The sequence below is a fragment of the Epinephelus lanceolatus genome, chromosome 7 (assembly GCF_041903045.1).
Source record: "Epinephelus lanceolatus isolate andai-2023 chromosome 7, ASM4190304v1, whole genome shotgun sequence".
NCBI classification, from domain to species: Eukaryota; Metazoa; Chordata; class Actinopteri; order Perciformes; family Serranidae; genus Epinephelus; species Epinephelus lanceolatus.
The window spans coordinates 39,106,822-39,129,016 of NC_135740.1; the positions used below are offsets into that span (position 1 = coordinate 39,106,822).

At 40.1% G+C, this 22,195-nt stretch overlaps 1 protein-coding gene and 1 long non-coding RNA gene across 19 annotated transcripts in view; one reads left to right on the forward strand and one right to left on the reverse strand.

The window, feature by feature from the left end:
* prom1a (prominin 1a) overlaps positions 1–22,195 on the forward strand; it is a 110,221-nt gene that overhangs the window by 24,515 nt on the left and 63,511 nt on the right. For 12 of the 18 annotated variants that reach the window (XM_078169539.1, XM_078169526.1, XM_078169525.1 and 9 more), the window contains exons 2-3: positions 15,590–15,648; positions 16,238–16,264. In XM_078169539.1, the coding sequence (XP_078025665.1) occupies positions 15,590–15,648; positions 16,238–16,264 (86 nt within the window). The remainder of the gene's footprint in view (positions 1–15,589; positions 15,649–16,237; positions 16,265–22,195) is intronic. The other 6 variants (XM_078169530.1, XM_078169537.1, XM_078169542.1 and 3 more) reach the window with 1 other exon arrangement.
* The window catches only part of LOC117260804 (uncharacterized), a 68,231-nt gene that overhangs the window by 2,345 nt on the left and 43,691 nt on the right, over positions 1–22,195 (reverse strand). The gene's annotated exons all lie outside the window — the stretch shown is intronic.

The following is a 22,195-nucleotide window of genomic DNA, read 5'->3' on the forward strand; positions in this document are numbered from 1 at the left end:
CCCAGAACCCTCTTGCTGTTAGGTGACCGGACCAGCGTGCTGCTCACATAATATAAGCGTTTACAGAAAAAAAAAAATAGTTTGGGAGTTTAGATTTGTTTGCATCATGTTGATCATCAACTGTATACCATACCGAGGTGGGTGAAAACAGGAAACAGGGAAGTAGAATTCGGTGTGTATGTAGGATGTGGTATTTTGATTTAGGCCACAGGTTGCTTTTTGTTATATAGCTGCTCTTGTAAGTCATTTTGCAAGCACACATCTCACCCAGACTGTGCCTTGTGTTTTGGATGTAATGCAATTTAAGGCAAAGTAACAGAGATCCAGCTTTAATATACTGTCATACTGTCATAGACTGTCATGTACTGTCATATGTGCCAAAACGTTTAACACTAAATAAATGTTAAAGGTCAAAAGGTATCTACTGCCTTATTTGAACTTAGTCATGTCATGTGTCTTGAGAGGATCACTTCAGGGTATTGACAAAGTGTAAATGTATCCAAGATGCTTTAAAAACAGCCTAAAATCTGACCGCTAAAATCACCTTGAGACAGATGTTTACAAGGTGTAAATGCTTGTCTCTCCCAAACACATGCAAAATCTCCTCTGCCTGTGGATAGAGTCTCTAACAGAGTCTTCTCACCGTGATTCGTTAGTTGATGTTACACTGACATGACACTGACATTAGCAGAAGACTTAACACTGCCACCGTGAGTAGTACTCTCTATGACTGGTAAAATTTTGGGTAAAATCAGTGGAGTGCTCCTTTATGTTGAGAGATGTCTTGTAGCTGGTACATCGTGTACAGTAGATTTAACATCCTCAAAATGAATCAGGGCAACGATTTGTGTTACATAATTCTCTCTCCATCTTTCTTGTCTGCCCTCACTTGTTTCACTCTCTAGTAAATACTTTTTTAGTAAACATACAAAAAAAGCCAAAGCCATTGTTTAAAAATACTGAAAACATTTTTTGTTGCATAGCAACAAGGAAGAAGAAGCGCACGCCTTTAGCTCCGTCTCTTACTCGACATTCACAGCAGCACCTAAAGAAAAGCATCATGTCTGATCACAGCCTGAGGCCCGATGACACCTCCAGAAGGTGTCAAAAGGCATCCTGGGTACCAAAATGGCTCGATGGCAAAACATATTGACGTGACATATGCAGCTATTAAAGTGGAAATTGTCTGTTTAATTACACTTTAACTTTGGTCGCTGAGCTTTAATTGCTGCAGTGATTTTGTACTGTTTTACCTTCCAAACAGTGTAGGTGGTACTTTGCTTGATTTTCTATTTATGAAGTTTAAGTTTCTTTAGCTGGTGCACTTTTATTTTTAGTCTGTTCTGCTTGGTTACTGTTCTGTTTATTCCAAATTAACCAGTATTGCTTCGCCTGTTTTCTAAAAAATTAAAATTAAAAAAAAGAAAAAGACCTGCCTGACCTTTTCCAGGCGGTTATGTGCGGCCCCTTAAAGCTGAAGGGACACTGCAGAGATTGCTAAAAGTGGCATCACAAGCATGTATTCATTTGAACCATGGTTAATATAAAAGCATTTATTAATTTTAGAGGAGCTCTATCTGAAATTTAGAGCATCTGAGTTATGGTTCACAACATGCAGGTGGCTGAGCCAGTGGCTAGCAGCAAATGATGCTAACTCCATGAACAACGGCAACAGTACTGTCAGAGTTATCAGGGTTAACCAGGTGGGATTTGGGTGCTACGCTTACACAATGCCACTGTCCCGATATCAGCTGTAACTGCTGTATGAGCGCAGTTGAAAGCGAATGCAACGAGCTAGCCAGTAGGATACGTACTAAAATGCATGTATGGCCGAACCAGCTTAATACAACAAAACACAGAGAGGCCCAGATTAGAACAAATACAGATAATGTGACTTCATTCTCTGCTCAGAATGACATCACCTCATTTTATCTTTACACAGCGAGCAGTAGTTTGCTGCTGTTTTAATGCTCTGAACGTCACATACAAAACCTTTAAATAAAATGCCTTCATATGAAAATGCCATGCTTTATTATTACATAGGGGTGTAGAAAATGAAGGCACCAGTAAAATCTTGGTTTATGTCACTGAGGCCACGCAGAGTTCCCTGTCTGCATTAGTGTTACAACTCCTGCTGAATTTAATTCTTAACGTTTAAAGCTCCTTCCCATTTGTGTGTGTCCTCAGATAACTTTGTGAGGGAGAATCCACGTAGTTGGCAACAGCATCCCTCTGTTCAGGAAAAATCCCCAACTGGCTGTCTGCTTTGTTGCACCACACGCCTTACAAGCAGAGCAGGGCTGAATGAAGTTTTGTGGTGTGGAAGTGTATCTCATGGCCAGGCTTACTTACTTACTTATTTATTTATTTATTTTTATAATAAGCCTGTTAGCAACGGGTGTATCACAGACAACTGCCGGGGCTTAGTGAGGGGAATATTAGAGTTTTGTTGATTCGGCGGGTGGCTTGTGGAGCAAGTTGATTGGAATATTTTACCCCTTTTTTTCTGAGCAGTTCAGCCACACTGCCGCCAGTAAATACAGCACAGCCAGTCATGGCAGCAAGAAAATCATGGTTTCCACGAGACCAACTTAATTTCCTTTTTCCTACCTATCACCCATGCATCTATCTACATAACTATGGATCCACCTCCCTATCCTTCCACTCCTCTCTTAGAGACATAGGGAGGTATAAAGGGGCTTTCTCTGCTGTTTTTCTTTGTCCATCTGATCTTCTTTTTCCTTCGGCAGTCTTTCCCTCTGTCTTTTCCTCTTTTATACATTCTGCTTTTCCATTTCAGCTGTTTAAGCTCATGTTCTTATGCAGAGCAACTTAAAATAAGTAAGGACGTAAAAATAAGCTTCAGTTCTGACACCAGCAGCATTAACAGTGTCTAGCAGCAGGCAGTGCTCATTTCTCACTCACAGCAGCATATATTTGACTTTCTTTCTGTCTTCTGTCAAGATTTGCTCCAGTTTCCAGTTTGAAATGCAGTATTGTTAACAGTGATCAACAAATACAATGTTCACAAGACATCTACAGGTACTATGTTGTGCTGTTTTTAAACAAAGCAGCCTTGACTGATTATCAAGATGAAGATATTATCTGAATGTGTAAGGCTGCGTGTGATGCTCAAAGATAAAAAATAAAAAATATATAAAAACCATTAGCATTTACATTTTTGCAATTTTGCAGGGGCTTTTTTTCCCAATTGACTTTGAGCGCGTGCATCGGCAGCAGATAATTTCCAGATTCAAGGTCTCCAACATTACAGGCGAGAAAAGTGAGAGCTTGAGTATTAAAGTCACAATATTGCTAGTCTGAGTGGGCGGAAGTTCGCTGCATAGATCAGCCTCTCATTGGGCGGAACGAGCCACCCGCTGAAGTCCCGCCCTACCACCTCTGGTTGTGTAGCAGTTTTCAACACGTCCTCTACTAACTTTTGCGGTGTTTGATCTTGCAGGGATGTAGCCATTTTTCTGCCATGGTTCACGTCCTGTAGGCAATATTTTTGTGGGCATGTTACACCAAAACCTGTTTCCTCCCGGCAATATTTTTGCAAGCACACCGTTGCTGTGGCACCGCCCAGAACAACTGTGATTGGTTGAAAGAAATACAAGCAGCCGGGGCATTTTTTTCTCCAATCTTAAAGTGAGAGTCGGCCCAGCCAGACCTTTCTTTTCCTGAGAAAGGTCTGGTGAGCGAGACTACAATATTGCTGATTTAAAATATAAAAGACAGAGAACAGTATATGTCAGTCTCTCAGTGACTCTGGGCAGCTTCATTGTCAATTGGACCTGTTCTGTGTGACATTCATTTGAAAAAGGCTTTACTCTCCCACAGAGACAAGGTTATTGGCTTTTCATAGATGCTATGTTACATGATATTCCTGAATAGTTTATGCAGTTTGAGCCTCAGCGCAGCCTTTACAAAGGTCAGTCATTTCAACAGCTCTGCTTCAATAACAACCACAGGATGTCCTATTGGTTACACAGACCGTCTCATAACAGACAGATCTTTGTTCCCATCCCACTCTGTAAAAACGTCTGTGATGAGGGAAAAAAAACCCTGACTGCTGAGTTGTAAAAGAATTTCATCAAATAATGGAAAGATTCAAAAACATAACCATCACTGAACAGCAGAAACATCATCATACTTGACCTCATGCCAGCTATTAATGTAGATGTACAAAAATATGTTCTTTCCTCAGTGAAAATCTATTCTTATATATGGAAAATTATTTTCATAGAAAGCATTATGGGAGAAAATGTCAGTGAAATTACAAAACTTTTATTTAAACACATAAATGTTGTATAATGGATTCTGTTTTATGGTTGTATTGCTGAGTGCTGCACCTCAAAATCTTAGCATACCTTCGTCAGACCGATTATGAAAAACTATACAAATACTGTAATGTACTCTGTCAGTCATCATATTGATTACTAACTCTTTGATCTAAAGTGTTTTTTATCAGTTTTAGAGGTCTATTTGTGACTGCTCGTGTTGTTTTTCCCAAGGGGGGGACCATGGTTAGCCTAATACAATTGCGGGCCTCCTGTGACAAAAATAATTGTGAGTCTTCAAGAGGCTGTGGTGCACTCCTAAGGCATCCATTGCGCCCAAAAATGTCAGCATAGCTTGTCAGGAAGGAGCTTCTCAGCTCAAGATATTCGAATGAAAATAAGTTCTATGGGTACCCACGAGTCTCCCCTAAACTTGAGAAAGCCTGTTCCTAGTAAATGTTTTGTTCCTTACAATCAATGTCCTCCTTAAAATTAAAGCTGTGTATTTGTCTTTTAGAAGCACAACCAGCCTATCTGAAGAACAGTGAAGGGCTAAAAAACACTCCGAAGTCAGGCTAAATTTTGGCAAGGCAAGAATTAGCATGGCAATTTTTTAAAGTGCCCCTTAAACTCTCATCTCAAGATATCTGATTGAAGAAGTGTTCTATGGGTACCCATGAGTCTCCCCTAAACTTGAGAGGGCCTGTTCCCAGTAAACACTTTGTTCCTTTCAATCAGTGAACTCTTAAATTTAAAGCTGTGTATTTGTCTTTTTAAGGAAAAGGACAACCAGCCTATTTGGAGAGCAGTGAATTGCCTAAGATGAAAATACACACACATAATAAATTAAACAGGATTGTTGTGGAACTAAAAATGTTGCCTGAACCGGTATTCATCTATGTACATCAGATAATTAGTAAATTTAACTGTAAAATAAGATAACAAAGTATATCAGTATGCAATTCCGTAACTATCTATATTGACATAGTCTGCCAATAACCTGTATACCTAAACAGCATGACAGAATTCCTGAAACTCAGTTATGACTTTTGGTTTTGGTGCCACCCCAAGATTTTTAGTGGTCCCATCCTTCCTACATTATGGAAAACACTGGTCGACATAAACAAAGAATTTGACTCTGGTTCTCAGTCACTCTGAATATACTTGTACACAGTGCAGAGAACAACATGGAAGAAGGACAAAAATTTAGATATAAAGCTACACAAAGATAAGCAAACCATAAAACCATGTATAGATACATTGCTCTGGATGACGGCGTCAAATAACTAAAGGTACTGTACAAAGCGTCTCCATCTGATCAATCTTGATGCAATCTAAAAAGTTTACATGTTGAGTAGTAATCATGTAAACCTGCCATGTCCTACTGTGGTGTAGATGTAGATGTAGTGTAGATTGTCGCGTTAACGCCATTGTGTATGTGTCTATATGCAAATCCTTACAGACAATCAATGCATAGATGGACGTGTGTGTTTATTGTATTCAGTCAATGAAGGCGTAGGCTTGAATACTTCTGTCAAATCATTTAATCCATGGCACTAATCGCCTTTTTCTCCATGGACACCCAGAGGGGCTGCTGGGAGGATTACCACTCACACATCGCAGTTTGTTGGCTGCCATGGTTTTCCTCTTGTATCTCTTTAATTAAGAAATGAAATAGAAGACCTTATGGTGCAGTATACAGTAAGTATAAGTGTTGGATTGTACGCAAATACAGTACATGGCACCTGTTGATTTCTTTTACAAGCTCCTATTTCAGTTGTGTTTTTAATCTTTGTAGGGCTGCAAATAAGAATTGTATTAATTATTGATTAATCAGTGGAATAAAAGGCAAAATATTCAGTTAATCATTTGGTCTAGAAATGTCAGGACATAGTGAAATAGGCCAGTCACAAGATGTTTAAAATACAATTGAATATCTCTTTCTAACTTTTGCTACACTGGAACTGTGTTCAGTGTTTTGCTTCAAAAATACTTTGCAAAATTAATTGATTACAAGAATTGCCAATTAAATGTCTTACATTTAATTAATCAGTTCCTCTACTAATCCTTTTAGCTGTAAATGTGTGTGTGTTTTCACAGTTCCTGGAGTTTTAAAAAGATTATAGTTATATGATAAATTATGGTGTAGCTTCCATGATACAGTGATAATAACTTGAAAGGCGGATGCAAGGATGTCTAAGGATTAAGATGAAAGCAGTGCATTTAGACACGTTTTGGTGACAAAAAATTTGTTGGAGAAAAAGGGACAGCATAGCTCGAGAAGTTTCTGTTGAAGTTTTGATTCTTGTAGCCAACATGAAAACTGGATCCCACTGGAATCAATTACTACCAAAATGAATTCAAGCTGACCAGAACTCAATTTATAATTTACATTTAAGCATAGGATTAAAATATTTTTATGTCTTTTTTATTCACACATTCAGCCTTTCAAAACCAGGACCAGCATTATAAACAGTATCTATGATGTTTAAATGAATATACACGCCTCTGCTTTGAATCGATTTGAACTGGAAAACTCAAATTGATGCTCCCGGCTTATTGCAGGTGTCAGTGTGTGAGCTGTGTGTTTGCATATTTTGAACAAACTACAGGGGGAAAAAATACATATTTTATGAGTACAAAGAAAAGGATGTTGTTATCTGGCAGACAGCAGGAAAGCCAAGCATAAAACAATCAATTAGGGGCAAAGTGCAGTCTGGGCCGATCATATTAAGCTATTTTTTTGTGTGTTTATGTGAACACCACAGACGATAAATGAAGGGAAAGAGTGCAGACAAATCCATGCAAATGCTAAGATAAGGTTACATGGGCTGGAAACTGATTTGCTTTGACTCCCTGCTGTCAAAACTGCACAGAATCACACAAGACTGCTCAATAAACACGTTGGCTGGGCTCATATTCTATTTACGAGCTCTGGTTAACAACTGGGCAGAGAAAAACAACCAAACCAACTTTGAAGCGATGCTACAAAGCCAAATACTAAACTGTAGTTTGAAACAAGTTGCACAACTAATGAAGCCACCTTGTGTAGAATAAAATACTGGGCCTGTCATAGACTGTATGAAAGAGGTGGACATAGCCTCTGTGGCATCACTCAAGTGGTTTGTGGACTCCTTGAGTTGCTGTCGACATCTTAACATCATCGTTTTTTGGAGCCAGAGGTGACTTTTGATGAGTGTCGCGCAACACTTTCTTCATGTTGTGCACCAGAAGAGTCTTGTTATGTTGCGGACATCATGTTTTGCTGCGTTATGTCATTGGTGGTGTTACTACCATTGCCATAGAGAAAGAAGTTTTCAGTCCACGCCAACTCTGTCCTTTATTCAGCATCTCTGTCTGCAGCAGCTCCTGCGGTGCTGTGAGGACAGTAGCTGGTCAAGCTGGGCTTGTCAAACTGCCTTCACTAGGCTGACTATCAGCAGATATTTACTGATCTGCCACTCACAGACAGACTGGGGACCGATTATTTTATGGATATACAGTTATTAAGTTAAAAACACACATACAGTGGGATATTTCTGTGATTCTACTAGAGTACACTTCACTTAATGCCACAATAACAGACTGATAGCATAAAAAACAACAGGGGCTCTCTAAGTTGAAAACGTTGCACGTCTCTTTAATTATTAGCGAGCGACACTCTTCAAATGTGTCAAGCACCCTACCATAAAGCAGGCTTGAGAGCTCAAAGGCACTTTGTACGCCCACATATATCGGCAGCCTGACCACACCTGGTGACATTGCTAACAAACTGCTAGCTTGGTTAGCAAGGTACATCCATAATTTGTGTTTACTGTGGTATTAATTTGGATGCCAGTTTTGGCTAGCAACAAACAGGCTAAAAACAAACTACTCAGCAGAAAAAATGAACAGCAGACTCCATTACACTGTCGTTTAGTACAACCAAATAATTAAAAGGAAATTTTTAGGCAATGGCAAGGTATTACAATTAGCTTTCATAAACTGACAAACTAAGACAAAAACAGGGACAACACCCAAAACAAGTTCTCAGTTCTTAAAATGTACATAGAGCAATGAATACGCATTGCTATGACCCTATGCTGATTGACAGGTTGCCATAATAGTGACTTTTCAATCATAAGGTAGCCACGCCCTAAAACATACCCTGCTTTAATATCTATCTTCAGAAGGCAGTTTGAACAACAGAAATGCTTTATCAAAATTTAATAACGCTCAAAAATGTTTTGGCTGTAGGTCTGGGTTTGGATAGGATGGTGTCTGGGTGCAGACCCAGAGGATGGAGAGGGATTGCAGGTTAATAAGGAGGACATTTTTGGTCATTTGCTCACAAGGGAGATGGCTCCCCCTCTCGCCCGCCCCCCCTAAAATCGCCAACTGTATTTTTTACTCTAAATGGGACCATAATTTACAAAATGACCATCATAATATATTGAATAGGGCTTAAAATTAGTGAAGGAGGTAACAAATCGAGTGAGAAATAGTCATTTTTTCATAGACTTCTATCCAATCACATTATTATTATTGCCACTAGTGAAGTTGCCCCCTGCTGGCCATTAGGAAGAAAGCAGGATTAAGGCACTTGTGTGCTGGCTTCTCCTTCAGACCCGCAGGCTATGTCCACTTCTCTTATACAGTCTGTGGGTCCATGAAAGCCTTCAGTATCTTGGGAAACCCCGCTGTTCATGGCCATCAATGTAGCCTCTTATCTGCTATTGTGAAACCGAACTATGATAGAGAATGGCTGCATTCCTCAGGGCGGGCGACACCCTTTTTAGTGAAACTGATGAAAAATTCATCTTGCCAGGTTCTGCTTTATCTTGAGCTCCCTGCAAAGCTTCATTAAATTGGCTGTAAAACCTCTACATCGATTTGGTTCAGAGCTGAGAAGCTACTGGAGCTGGCCTCTGCTGTGCATTTACATTTACATTAACTCACTCACACATTTGCATTAACATTTGCAATACTGTAAATACATTTTGCTGAGAGAGCAGTTTCAAAGAGAGGATCAGTGGAGACAAAAGATAGTGTCAACATGACAAACAACAGGTTAGTTTAGAGAGTTAAAGGCCACCTCATCCTGACAAATACATTTAATGTCCCTTTAACGTGACAGGAGCCAGCAGAGGGTGGGGAGGAGAGAGTTAACGTGGGTGGAAACTAGCAGCAAGTGAGCTTTTCGTTCATGGAGAGGGATTAGACGCCTCTCACTAGAAACAGAAGCTGGATTCAATCCAGCCCTCTCTCCTTGCTGCTTTTCTCTGTTTCACCTCTCATCTTTTTCTCCTCTCTTATCCCTCTGTCTTTTATCTTTCTCTGTCCTTTCTTTCTCCCTCCTCTCCTTTACATCCCTCCATCCTCCGCTGCTGCTTTTGTTCTTCATGCTTCCAGCAGTGACAAGTTCATTCATTCATTTTCTCAAACATCGGAGTTCTGGTCGTCTGAACATCTCTCAAAAGGCAGAACAAACCGTCTTCAGTTGAGTTAAACCTGTTGATTTTTTCAGTTTCTTTGGTCGTGTCAGAGCATTTAGTCATTCTCACGCTGTAAAGCCCTGTGAGGCAAATTGTGATTTGTGATATTGGGCTTTATAAATACAATTGAATTGACTGACTATCACACACACACACACACACACACACACACACACACACACGCACACACACACACTCTGATTATAGCAGCCTTCTCGTTCCCTTTTCATCTGAGTGCGTCTACTCTAGTTGTTCTGGGTTTGCAACAGTGTCTCCTGTCAATTTGGTTAATGTAAAACTAATTTGCATTGATGAACATGTTGTGGAGAAAACATACTGCTGCCGAGATTACGCTTTGGTTGCTACTATTCATTATGAATGAATGATAATTCAACTAATGAGTAATGAATAGTTTAATATTGAAGATTTAAAGCTAACTTAAAGCAGAGTCCACAGCCAAAGTCACGTGCTTTGTACGCCATCCACTACAGCCTGATCCCCATGATGTCTCACTGTGGTATATGAAGACTGCAGAAGCATAATCAAGTTTGCAGTTACCATCCAAAGTGTAATCTAATTTAGCTAGACATAAATTAAAACCAATTTATCAATCAGAAAATGAATCTGCAACAACGTTGAAAGTTAAGTGTTTCAAGTAGGGGAACACAGAAATCTGGAAAAGGCAAAAAACATCACAATTTAAAAATAAATCCTCTTCCTACAACTCTCCCCTTTCTGTCGTAAGCCCTCCCACCAGATGATGACGGCCATAGCTACACACTAAATACAATAACCCAGTGTAACCCCACAGTCCTTCCGCCTAAATCCCTGCCACTGTGGACTGCTTCCCTGGAAGAAAAGCAGGCCTTTGGTATGTGGCTACATAGTGGCTTGAATATGGCCAGCGCTAACCCTCAGCGCCAGGTGTCACAGCGGGCTGGTGGCAGTGTTTCCAGCCTGTGTAAAGGCAGCAACAGAAAGTTTGCCGATTTGGCAAGGGAGAGGGGCTTTGCACTGGCTGGATTTGGGTTGCTGTAGCCACCGACTGGGGTCTGTCTCGAGAGCTGCTGCCTGCTTTCCTCCAAGGTGGTCTGTAGTGTAGGGAGTAAGGCAGAAGACAGACTTTGATTACGTTAGCTGCATAAACATGAACACAAAGCTGCAGCCGTTAGCCTTTGACTCCGGTTAGCAGAGGGGTAAGCAATTCGCAATGTTGTGTTTTATTTTGTGTACTGTCAGACACTCTTTTTGATAAGTCCATTTCCTTTTTCAGGTTGCTGTGCAGTGTAGGCAGTTGTTGACAATGCTGGAATAGCAACTTTCTTTGCAGAATTCTCCGCCATTTAATCAGGCTTTCAACAAAGGGACAGGCACGCACATCTGCATTTGTAGAACAGCCTGTAGGAACGACCTCTATATGAAATGACCTCTGATATGCCAAAGTCTCATGTCACTAGATTTTCTAAAGCCTGAAAACAGAGCCAAGAACAGGTGCAATAGTCTAGCTTTCTCTCAGTCTGTTTAAAATGTGCTCAAAGTTTGGGATTTTTGCCCAATGATGCCAAAATAAAACTATCCACAAACTCCAGCTTCACCTATGTGAGGAATGCTGCTTTTTTTTCTCTCCTATGAAGAAAATAAATACTTTTGGGTAGCTTTTTCCTGACATTCTGGTGATAGAATAATTAGCAGTTACAATATGCATTTAATTCAGAGGAGACAGGGTTCAGGCTGAGAGGGTCTTTTTAAAATGGCACCAGAATGCATTTTCAGCCATTTATAGATGCTGGGCTATGTTTCCAAAAAGTGCCAAACAGTAATTTGCTATCGATCTGTCTCTCTGTGCTTCAATTCTCCTCTTTTAGAGCTGATATGTTCCACAAAACGTCTGCCTTTCAGTGAGGTCAGCACCAATCTGAAGCAGCATTTCTCATATTTTGACATATTGCTGCTATGTTTGGGCCTGAAGGCTTACCATGCAGTTGTAGAGATCTTGTTTACCATCGTTACAGTTTGTATCCTGTGGGAACAAAGGGAATTTAAAAACACCTTCACTACAAGGTCAGGGGCTTCTTTGAAACGCACACAAAGGGCCACTGCAACAAGAAAAGGCGATAGCTGGGCTCGGCTCGCTGTACTGTATTTTTCTCTAAAAGCTTGGATCGTTTTACACTTTACCCCTAAACACACAATAGTGACTGACAACAGCCATCCTGGGGAGGAGGAACTGACCTAGAGGCTGGAAAGCTGCGATGGCAGGTTGACCTATAAGCTTGATTTGTGTTTTCTGAACTTGGTGGGAAATTCTGGCAGCAACATCACAACTCTCAGCTGTTTGCTTACTGTAACAACTGTCTCTGCCCTCAAGCAAGGCACCTGAGCCACACCTGCTCTAGCTCTATAACAACTAGTACACTCCTGAGGTTGTACCAGGCAGGTCAGGTGTGGAGCTACACAAGTGTGAGGAAGACTGAGAAATAAAACGCCCTCTCAGTCCAATAATCCTGCATTAATAAATGTTTAAATAAAGGCAATTAGACAGAACCGCTTTAAAAAGATAAGCTCCTCTCTTCCTAAACAGCCATTAAAACTAGGTGAAGTATAAGCCTGGAGCAGCCCCCTGTTAATACAAATCTCATGCTTTGAATAATAGGCAGGGATCATAAGTCTGCTCTGCGATGAATTAAAACAATTATTGTCAACAGTTTATCTGTAGGATATATTCTTCCTTCAGACAAAAAAGGGAACACTGCATTGCAGAAGGAGAAAATAAAGCCCCTGTGTCTTTTGCATCTTATTTTTGGAAACCGATTGCCTCTGAGAAGACTTGCTGTCTCTGTCATCATTATATGATGAGTCACAGGCAGTGGGGCGCCAGGTGTCGATGTGAAAAAAAGAACAGAGACGCACAGTATATGAAAGGACATAAATTTGTTTGGGTTGTTTTGAATCTCTATGATTTCCATTTTTTAAAGTAGATTAAATGTAACTGAATTGTTATTTCAAATGTATTTACAACAACAGAAGCACTGTAATTTCAGATGCAACCCTTTATGAACAACTATAGTTCAGTGATTCCCCTGTCATTACATCTATCTGACGACCAACTGACCGACGAGCTATTACTGATTTCGTTAAGGAAGTATTTAGAATATATATTGGGAGGAGACAAGTCCCCGATGATATTCAAATATGCTCATAGTAACCCGCCACGCCCAATATATTGATTAAAAAAGATATATAACATACTTCAAAAAATTGCTATCCTACAAAAAGCAACAACTCACTGCTGTCTGAAATAATCATGAGCAATGTAATCATAATCATAATAAACTGAACAAATTGATTACTGCTTCTAGTATACACTAGGTATGTTCAGTTTAAACACTGTGCTGTCTCTCTATTTCATTACTTTCAAATGTAATAAAAAGTGGAAAACTAGAATGTAAAATGAGTGTTAACTTATCAGTCACTTATGCTGTGTTGCATGTGTATTTATGGAGACAGTGGTATCTTTAATTTACTGCATATTCGTACAGTATGCTGCATAGCTGTACTTGTTTATGATGATTAATAAAATAGGAAATGAGTTCTCAAGTTTTGATTGTTTCTTTCTTTTTTAAAGACCCCTGACCCAGATTTAGTCCCCCCAGTGTTTCCATGGCTGTAGCTTTGGATTTCATTCATTTATTTTTTTAAATAAATGTATTTGTACATTAAGAAATAAAATTGACATTCAAGGTTAATATAATGTTCCTTATCATAGTTCAAGTATCGTGTTTCTGAATGCTGTGTTATTTCTGGGAAAGAAGAAAAAAAAAGTTTGGACTATTTATCGTTCGAAGGCTGCTTATTATTTGCTCAGCTGTGGCATGCAATGTTGCGGCAAAATGCACTTCCAAGAACCGAACACTGTCTGACAAAAAACCAAGTCAAAAATATATAAGTTCTTTGAAAGAGACAAACACCATCAGCCTGGCAGCAGAAGCAATGCAAATACATCAAGCGCTGCCTCTGGACCACCAAAGAAACACAGGTGGACAGGATCTGACCCAGTTTGGCTGAAAAGTACAGTTGCTAGCTGGCTATTATTTAACTGAGATGTTTACCAGGTACCCCATCCATTGGTACTGCACCGCAACCCAAATGTGTTCGTTATCGTTATTCAAAGGTTATTGACAGGAAACTCCTAATTTTACTGCTCTCATAGTGATTTCTTACAAGTCCAAATATGCGAGTCTGAGGGACTTTCTATAGATTTAAACTTACAATGTTACATGTACTGTTCATACTTTTAAAGGCAACTGGAATTTAATCTATTGTTATTCAGTACTATTTGAGGCTAGTTGATCTTCCAAATTTCTAAGTTTCATGACTATCTGAAACAAATAGCAGGCAATATGTTAAGGACTTTTACATCTACAATCCCAGATTCGCTATGAGTTCTTCTGAGATCCAGAAGTCACCAGCCTATCAATCACACCAGCAGGATCCTAACATGATGTCATGCCAGAAATAAATAAAATAAGAGTTCCTCGTCCTGTCAGACTTCCCCGGTCTAAACCCAGAGGGGAGAGATGGGGATGAAGGGACACTGCAGTGTCAGAATTTGGCTCTGGATTTCCTGACACCATCTTGTCAGAGATGACAACTTGCTGCTTCAGCTTGACAGCAATAATTTCTCACATTAACTTCATTCTGCACTTTTCTGCCTCTGGCTGAAGAAAGTTTCCATACCAAGCTTGTGATATAAGAGCTAAAAATTACCCTAACTTGACTGGTAAAATAAAGTCAGAAACTTTGAGAAAAATAACACTTACTGAGGTGTAAGTGTAACTGAGGTGTAAAGTGTTTCTTACATTTTCAAAATAATAATCTGCAAGACTGACTGATTTCAGTGATGTGCTAATGTCGCGCTTCTCAGCAGGGGGTGGGGAGCTGGCAACAGCCCCCCTAGGGGGCATTTACAGAATTTTGGGGGGTGCTGGAAGCAATATTTTTATAAAGGCAGCATTGGTGTTCCTTAAGAACGATTGTGTGTGTCTGCTTTTGATGCCTGTTTAGTCGAACCTGCACATTTTCACAATGTCATCGTTAGACTTAATTGTCACCCATCACCTGAATTTTTTATTTTTCCTTTGATGCACCCAATTACTGCTTTCTGATTGGCTGCTGTTTGTGATCAATAACGAGCCTAATTAGAGTGAAAGTCAAATTGCTAATAGCTGCATTTTTTTAACACTCATTAATATAATTTCTATTCACATGGCTTTTTTGCGCCCCGGAAAATTAATGATAATGTTATTACAACTCTGTCCATTTCAATCAAATCAGTTATTTAGCATTCAGTGACATGCTTTTTGGTGACTTAACACAGAATAATAATCAACATGGGGCATCGGTGGCTTAGTGGTAGAGCAAGCGCCCCATGTACAAGGCTGTTGTCGCAGCGGCCCGGGTTCATCTCCAGCCATGTCTCTCTCTCTCTCTCTCCCCCCTTCACACTTCACTATCCTGTCAATTACAGGCAAAAAAAAAAAGAAAAAAAAAAAGAATAATAATCAACATTACTAATCTTGGAAGACAATTCTTGGATAATAGATAGGAGGGCGCTGGCCCAACAAAGGTTGAGAACCACTGCACTAGTGGTTAGAATCCTAAAAACTGCACACAACATCATACAACAAAAGCTATGTCAATAAAGAAATCTGAAATCTGATATATGTTAAACACTGTTTGAATAGATACTAAATGTATCAACATAACTATGGTTGCTTTAAGAAAAAACCCAGATCTTTTCAAGTTGTGTTTGTTTTTTCTGTGTTGTTGCAGAACTTATTGTCAAATTGGCGAAGGACAAGTTTGGAGCCATTCAGACGGAATACCAAAAGGTAATGTGTGTGTGTGTGTGTGTGTGTGTGTGTGTGTATTAAACTGACTGGTTTGTTTTCTTTACTCTAGTGCATTATGTTTCTCTAATTGAATGCAACAACTTATAATATAAATTCCAGAAGAAATGTACGTCTGAGATACTCTGTAGACCCTGACTGCTCAGGTGTTAATAGCTTTTACAAGCCAAGGCCAAGCCATCTTTTTACTGGCACCACAGGAAAAAAAAAAACGGTAATTGCTTCTGGCACAACCTGTGAATTTAGAGAGAGATACATCATTTGAGTTTTTATGAGGAACAACTCTGATAATCAAAGAGTTTTTTTAGCTTTTTGACAGTCCCTGAGATCAAAAAGTTCACTTTGTACATTCCTTTCAATTACGGGAGACTTTGCTATCTGTGTGCAGCGTTACAATATACAGCTATGTGGATATGCATGCCAGTTCTGACTCCTTTGATTTCTCTTTTTTGTTGTTCTATTTCATCCACATGTTTTTTTGTTTTGTGGCTTTGCTCTTTCTTTGACGCTGCGTTGCCTTCTGCATGCCCTCTTCATCTGATCTGCTCTGATCTGATCTGGCCTCCCTCAGCCAGAGAACATAGTGCTGACCCTTCAGGTAAAGTCTGCACACTGGACTTACAGTGCAACCCATCCCCTGTCTCATCATGCTCCACTGTCCCGAGTCGCCAGGGCTGCACAATTCAAGCAAAGACGTACAAATCGTTCCACTTTAGTTGACATGTTACTACTGTTTTTTTTGTTTGTTTGTTTTTTTAAATTTCAACATCTTTATCAATCAAAAGTTTGTGATTAATTGTGCAGCCCTATGACTCTCACCCTGCCATCCCATCCACCTTACAAACCCCAATTAGCTTTTCCTTAACTGTAAAGTCCTGATTCAGATCTTCAGCATCATGGAGGAGCAACAATGCTGACTGAAAAGGAAGCGCTTCAGTGCTCTAGAATGAAATTCAGAGTATTAGTAACAATCTTTACACCAGTGTGACGGCCTCGATTTTCCTGTGTTATGCTCACTGTGAAAAAATAGCCTTTGTTTTCCTACTCAGCTGCTCAGGACATGTAGCCTGTGGCATGTATCACAAACCAGTACATTCCTGTCAAAGCCATATCAAACCAAAGGAATAGAATAACAATATGAGTTTGGCAAATTTTACTTAAAAGACTAAACCTTTTCTACTTAATCTGTATTAGCATGAATCAATCTGATTATTATACCTGATACTATGGAAGAGCCTTATAGTAAAGCAATGAAGATGAATAAATGCAACCCCGTCGGCAGAAAAAGTTGGCATTGTACATTTCTGCAAACCACAGATATGTTACATTTTTAGGCTATTATGTAGCCAATATGTTGAAACTTGCTATGGTTATATTTAGGCACTAAAATCTCTTGGTTATGGTAGGGAAAATATCCTGTTTCAGCCTAAAATACCAGCTATTGGGGGGACAATCCCAGCAGGAAATGCAGCAGTGTCTTCGTAAAAAAAAAACAACTGCTTTTCGTTGCACTATCACTGGGGGAAAAATAGCAGTGGTTCACTAAAAAACACCAATGTTTGGTGACTAAAAAGATGTTGGAAATACAGCAATGACTTGCTAAATTACAACCACTTCTGTTGTTTGTTTGCTTGTCTTAAACAGTGGTCTGCTGCTTAGCAGGTGTCTTGCCTCTGAGACACTCCATCCAACATCCCCTCTGCCTCTAGATGATAAAATCAGCTCATATACTATGTCACTATAGAAATGCTGATATGATACGCATAAAACATACAAATGTAAAGTATTTGTGGTTTGCAGAAAGACACAATGCCAACATTTTCCTCTGGTAGCTGAGCTGGTAAATGTATACCAGTGAATAAACATAAGTGTTCAGACAGAATAGCTTTGAAAGGGCTGGCCAGCTGTCGACTTTGCTTCTCAGCAGCATTTGCTCTGATATCCACCCAAACTACAGCGAGGATGACACACACACACACACACACACACACACACACACACACACACACACACACACACACACTTGATCTTTTGTGTGCTGATGTTGGCAGAACTAGGTTTTACTACTATAAATCTCCACACACTGACCTGGACCACTGACACACAGTAAGCAGCACTGCCACGGCTTCATAAAAACATCCATGCTCCAAAGAGCTTTAAACACATCACTCGAGAAATAACAAAAACATCAAAACCTCTCTGTGTTTGCTCACTCATTACTAATGAGAAGGAGATTATCATCTTTCTCTTCCCTCCTAAAATGTGTGATTTATAATAATAATAATAATGATAATAAAACACACTGAACCAACCAATGTTTACAGATGGCACAATTTTCTTTGCTTCACTGAGGAAATAAATTACTTTATTTTTGCATAAGATGGTCCAAGGACAATGAGGCGCAATAGGAGGTGCAGCGTTTTTTCGGCTGAGATGGTTGCGTCTGGTTGCTATGATACAGAATATCCATGAAAATAAAACAGCACAAGGTAGAGTACATACTCTAGATGAATGGAAGGCGGAAGAACATAGGTAGAGAGGATGGACCTGCCAGTCTGTGTGGGTTCAGTTATAATTCCTCCTCCATTGATGTTATATTGTTCAGAGATGTGACGGTTGGTCTTTGCGATAGGCTATTTGTCCCGCCCCTCCTCCACTGTAATTGGACAGCTGGGTAAAAAGTGACATTGACGAGCAGCTAGAGCGTTTTAGATATGTAGCGGATATGTTGAAACTTGCTATGGTTAACTTGTAATTATACTTAGGCACAAAAATGACTTGGTCATGGTAAGGAAAAGATCATGTTTTGGCTTAAATTACCAGATATTGGAGGAACAATCCCGGCAGGAAACACAGCAGTGTCCTGGTAAAAAACAACCACTTTTTGTGGCACTATAATTGGACTGTAATCAAATAATCAAACTGTAATTGGACGACTGGGTAAAACATGACAGTGACGAGCAGCCGCAGCGTTTTACCCGAAGCGGAACTAAGTGAGCACAAAAAAAGGCAAATGTGCAGCACTCAGCACAGAATAGTTGCTCAGCGCCTCACTGCTGGCATTTGTAGAATAGTGTAAGTACGTAGTGCTCCCATGAAATTAGTAAAAGTAAAAACGTGAGCATACCGGTGGTGGCGGTTGCTTGCCTTCTCCTGCCATTGGCTTATCGATTGTGTAGTATATTGTTGTTATCCCGTCAGCCTGATTGAAAACAGACAAACTTTTTCTTTCAGAGTACCAAATACGACGGACTCTGTCTTAATATAATGTTAAGGAACAGCCGAAAAGTGACATGTTAATCAGTGTAATTCAAATATCAGTCCAGTTGCTCAGCCGGCATATCAAAATGAATGAGTTGTAGGTTTTTGGAATTAGCATTGCCCTTCACTATCTCCTGTTTATCTCCACCAAATAAATGCAAAGCAGATCAACCACGCCTTAAAATTTCAACAAGAAGTGCACCAGATAACCTTCCTGATCTCTTGTTGTAGGACTGCCAATCAGTAAAACATCCTAATGTATCTTGGTTTGAGTCTAAGCCTCCCCATGGAGGATTTGAATACCTCAGCTGTGATCAAAGGCTTGCAAATGTTTGTGAGGCAGCAGAATAACATGTTTCTTTCATGTTTCTCTTGTGGTTGCACAGTGGTATCCATTCCAATTTATTATCAGCCAACAAGATCTGAGGCACAATGAAAAAAACAAACAGACGCATGACATTAATTCATTCACAGTGGCTTGTATAACTAAGGCATTTAGTTTACAGTCAGTGAGCAGTTTTGGATAACAGCATCTTGCTCGAGGACACTTCAGCAGGCCTTGTGGCTGCTGCTTTGATTTAAATCTGATTAAAGTTACCAAATTGCCTCGTCTTCACCACTCTGACGTGATGCCACCTCATCATCCAGTTTGTTCTTATTGGAAGGTCACTTTTTCTTTTGGGCACTGGCCAAGACAAAGCTGTGCTCCAAAAATAGTTGGAGCTGCAGGCCCTTGAAGAGTGGCGGTGGAAAAAAATAAAACATTTTGACCTTTTTTTTGGTGAAGATTCACCCAATAACAAGCAGAGCCCAGAAGCAGAATGACAATGCAAGCGTTCAGATTTGCAAAATGTCCTCAACAACTGAGCTGACATTGGTGCTTTTAGCTGACAGACCACACATACACTCACACATGCCCAGTGTCTCTCTTTTTGCCCCTTCTTTGCCTCTCTACATCTTCAAAACTCTGGTTCTCTCTATTTCTCTCAGTTTCCACTGACCCTGAAATCATCCATGGTTTGATTCCTTAAGGTCAGAAAGCATGTGACTGACAGTCTTTCTCTCCCTACATCTTGTAAACTATGTTTTTGACACAGCCAGGGGCCTCCCTCATCCAAACACTAGCTTTTGGAGGTTGGATTATGCTCACCGCCCGAGACTTCCAAGTTTGCACAGAGACTTCCGAATGAACCAAAGAGAAATACTCCTCTCTGACAACTTCAGAAGCCATTTCTTTTCACCCTGCGTGTTAAAAAGCAAAAAGCAGCAGGTCCCTGGAGAAAGCAGGGTCATTGACTTATGAAGGCGATTAAGATTAGTGTGAATCAGCCGGGAGAGCAGTTCGTCCATTCAGGAGCAGTGATAGCAGCCCTGCTTTGATCCTTTCATAAGGAGAAGCTATTGAACATCATTGTGACAAGTTACATGCGGTGTGGGAATTACCAATCCCCTATTCAATTTTGCCAATTTCCACAGCCTGTGCTGAGTGTGGTTCAGATAGTGGCAGATTAAGTGGGAGCACTGTGGTACATGACAAGGGGAGGTTGAAGCTCCACTGAGAATCTGCCAACAGCAGCAATTTAACTCTCTCAATATATCAGGAGGAATTTGTAAGAAATCAAGTTGAGTCACCTTGAATATTTCTAATATTCAATCAAAGTTGAGGATTATTGGGGCTCTGTGATGAGGAATGTGCAGATTTCATAGTTGACTATTCGGAGACAGAACACAATCCTAATTCAAACAGAACAAACTAAATACAAAGTTTATATTGGAGTATATGACAGTCAGCACTCCTCCACTCACTCCTGTGTTAACAGGCTCAATCCATGCATTTTAATATTACTGGTCCTCACCACAATTTGCTCCCTCTCTGACCTCCCTACACTCCTACTAACTGTTTAACCTACACAACAACTGCCTTCTAAGCTTAACAATCTAACAACTCAAATCACAAGTGCGTGTGAACTTGAATGACAATGTTTTACAGGTGAAAACCACAAGAATGAATCTTGACAACTAGTTTGTCCAGTCAAGTTGAGAACAGTCACACTGCAACTATTTGGCTTCTTACATCCATCCCTGCAATGCTTTACTATGGATCCTGCTGCAAGCTGTGATTGACTGCTAATTATCGAAGGGTTGAAGGACAGAGGAGGTTAGGGTTAGGGCAAAGAGATCATGGATAGGGCTAGTGCTAGCCGATCGTGGATGCTCTCTGAGATTGAAGCCAGATAGGCTATTTACACCATTGATGGTAACGCACACCTCTGTGCTAGTATCATCTGCCAAATTTGTTTCAAAGGCCCAAAAGTAACATGCACTCAATTGCTCATGTGTATATGTGTACAAACATGGTATGGAAGTTCACTCATTGGGCATTCTCTGTGCTGCCATGCCACATCCATGCGTCTTGGGCTGTTACATTAGTCTGCAGCAGTTTTGTCTGGGTGTACAATTCCTTGCTTTATAAGGGATCATGTAATTCCTCAGTTTCAGAAGTAAGACTGGAGGTTTTCACCCACCAATTTGTCACTGAAATCCTCAAACCAAGTGGCATACATATGTCAAGAGATTACTTCACCTATGTCTTTTTTGTTCCTTAATTTCCTGCAACTGAGTGATGCATCTTATGTTTTGCTAAACTGACACTTGTTGCAATAGAATTATTAAAAAGGCTGAACTGCACTCAAACAGGTGTAATTACCTCACCCTATGGGCAGATTTGTTACCGTGTTTCAAGAAAGATCTGGATTTTATGATTCACTTCATGTCCAAAGTACTTCAGTACAGCAGTGCACTAACAGCCTTGTAGTCTATTCCTATTGAAGCAGGTTTTTCATCAGAAATGCTGTCTTCACCCGTCATTAGAGCAGGAAAAACTGCACCACAGGGCTACATGGACTGCTCTGACTCTTTCGAGTATTTTCCCATCATCCTTCATGTGTTGCTATCCTCTCAATGCTTATGGCAGTGGATTGGAAACTTATGTTAAAAAAGAAAGACACCACCATAAAAACTGCAGATGTTGTCTGTGATCTTAATCCCAAGCAAATCTGCCATGTCCGTAATTTGTCAGGTAAAAATTCCACTGCAAAGTACCTGCTATACACCGATCAGCCAAAACATTAAATCCACTGACAGATGACATGAACAATACTGACCATCTCGTTACAATGTCATGCTCTGCTGGGAAACCTTTGGTCCTGGCACGTGACAAAGAGTGCAAGGCATCAACCCACCTCACAACCGACATGTATCAAAGAAT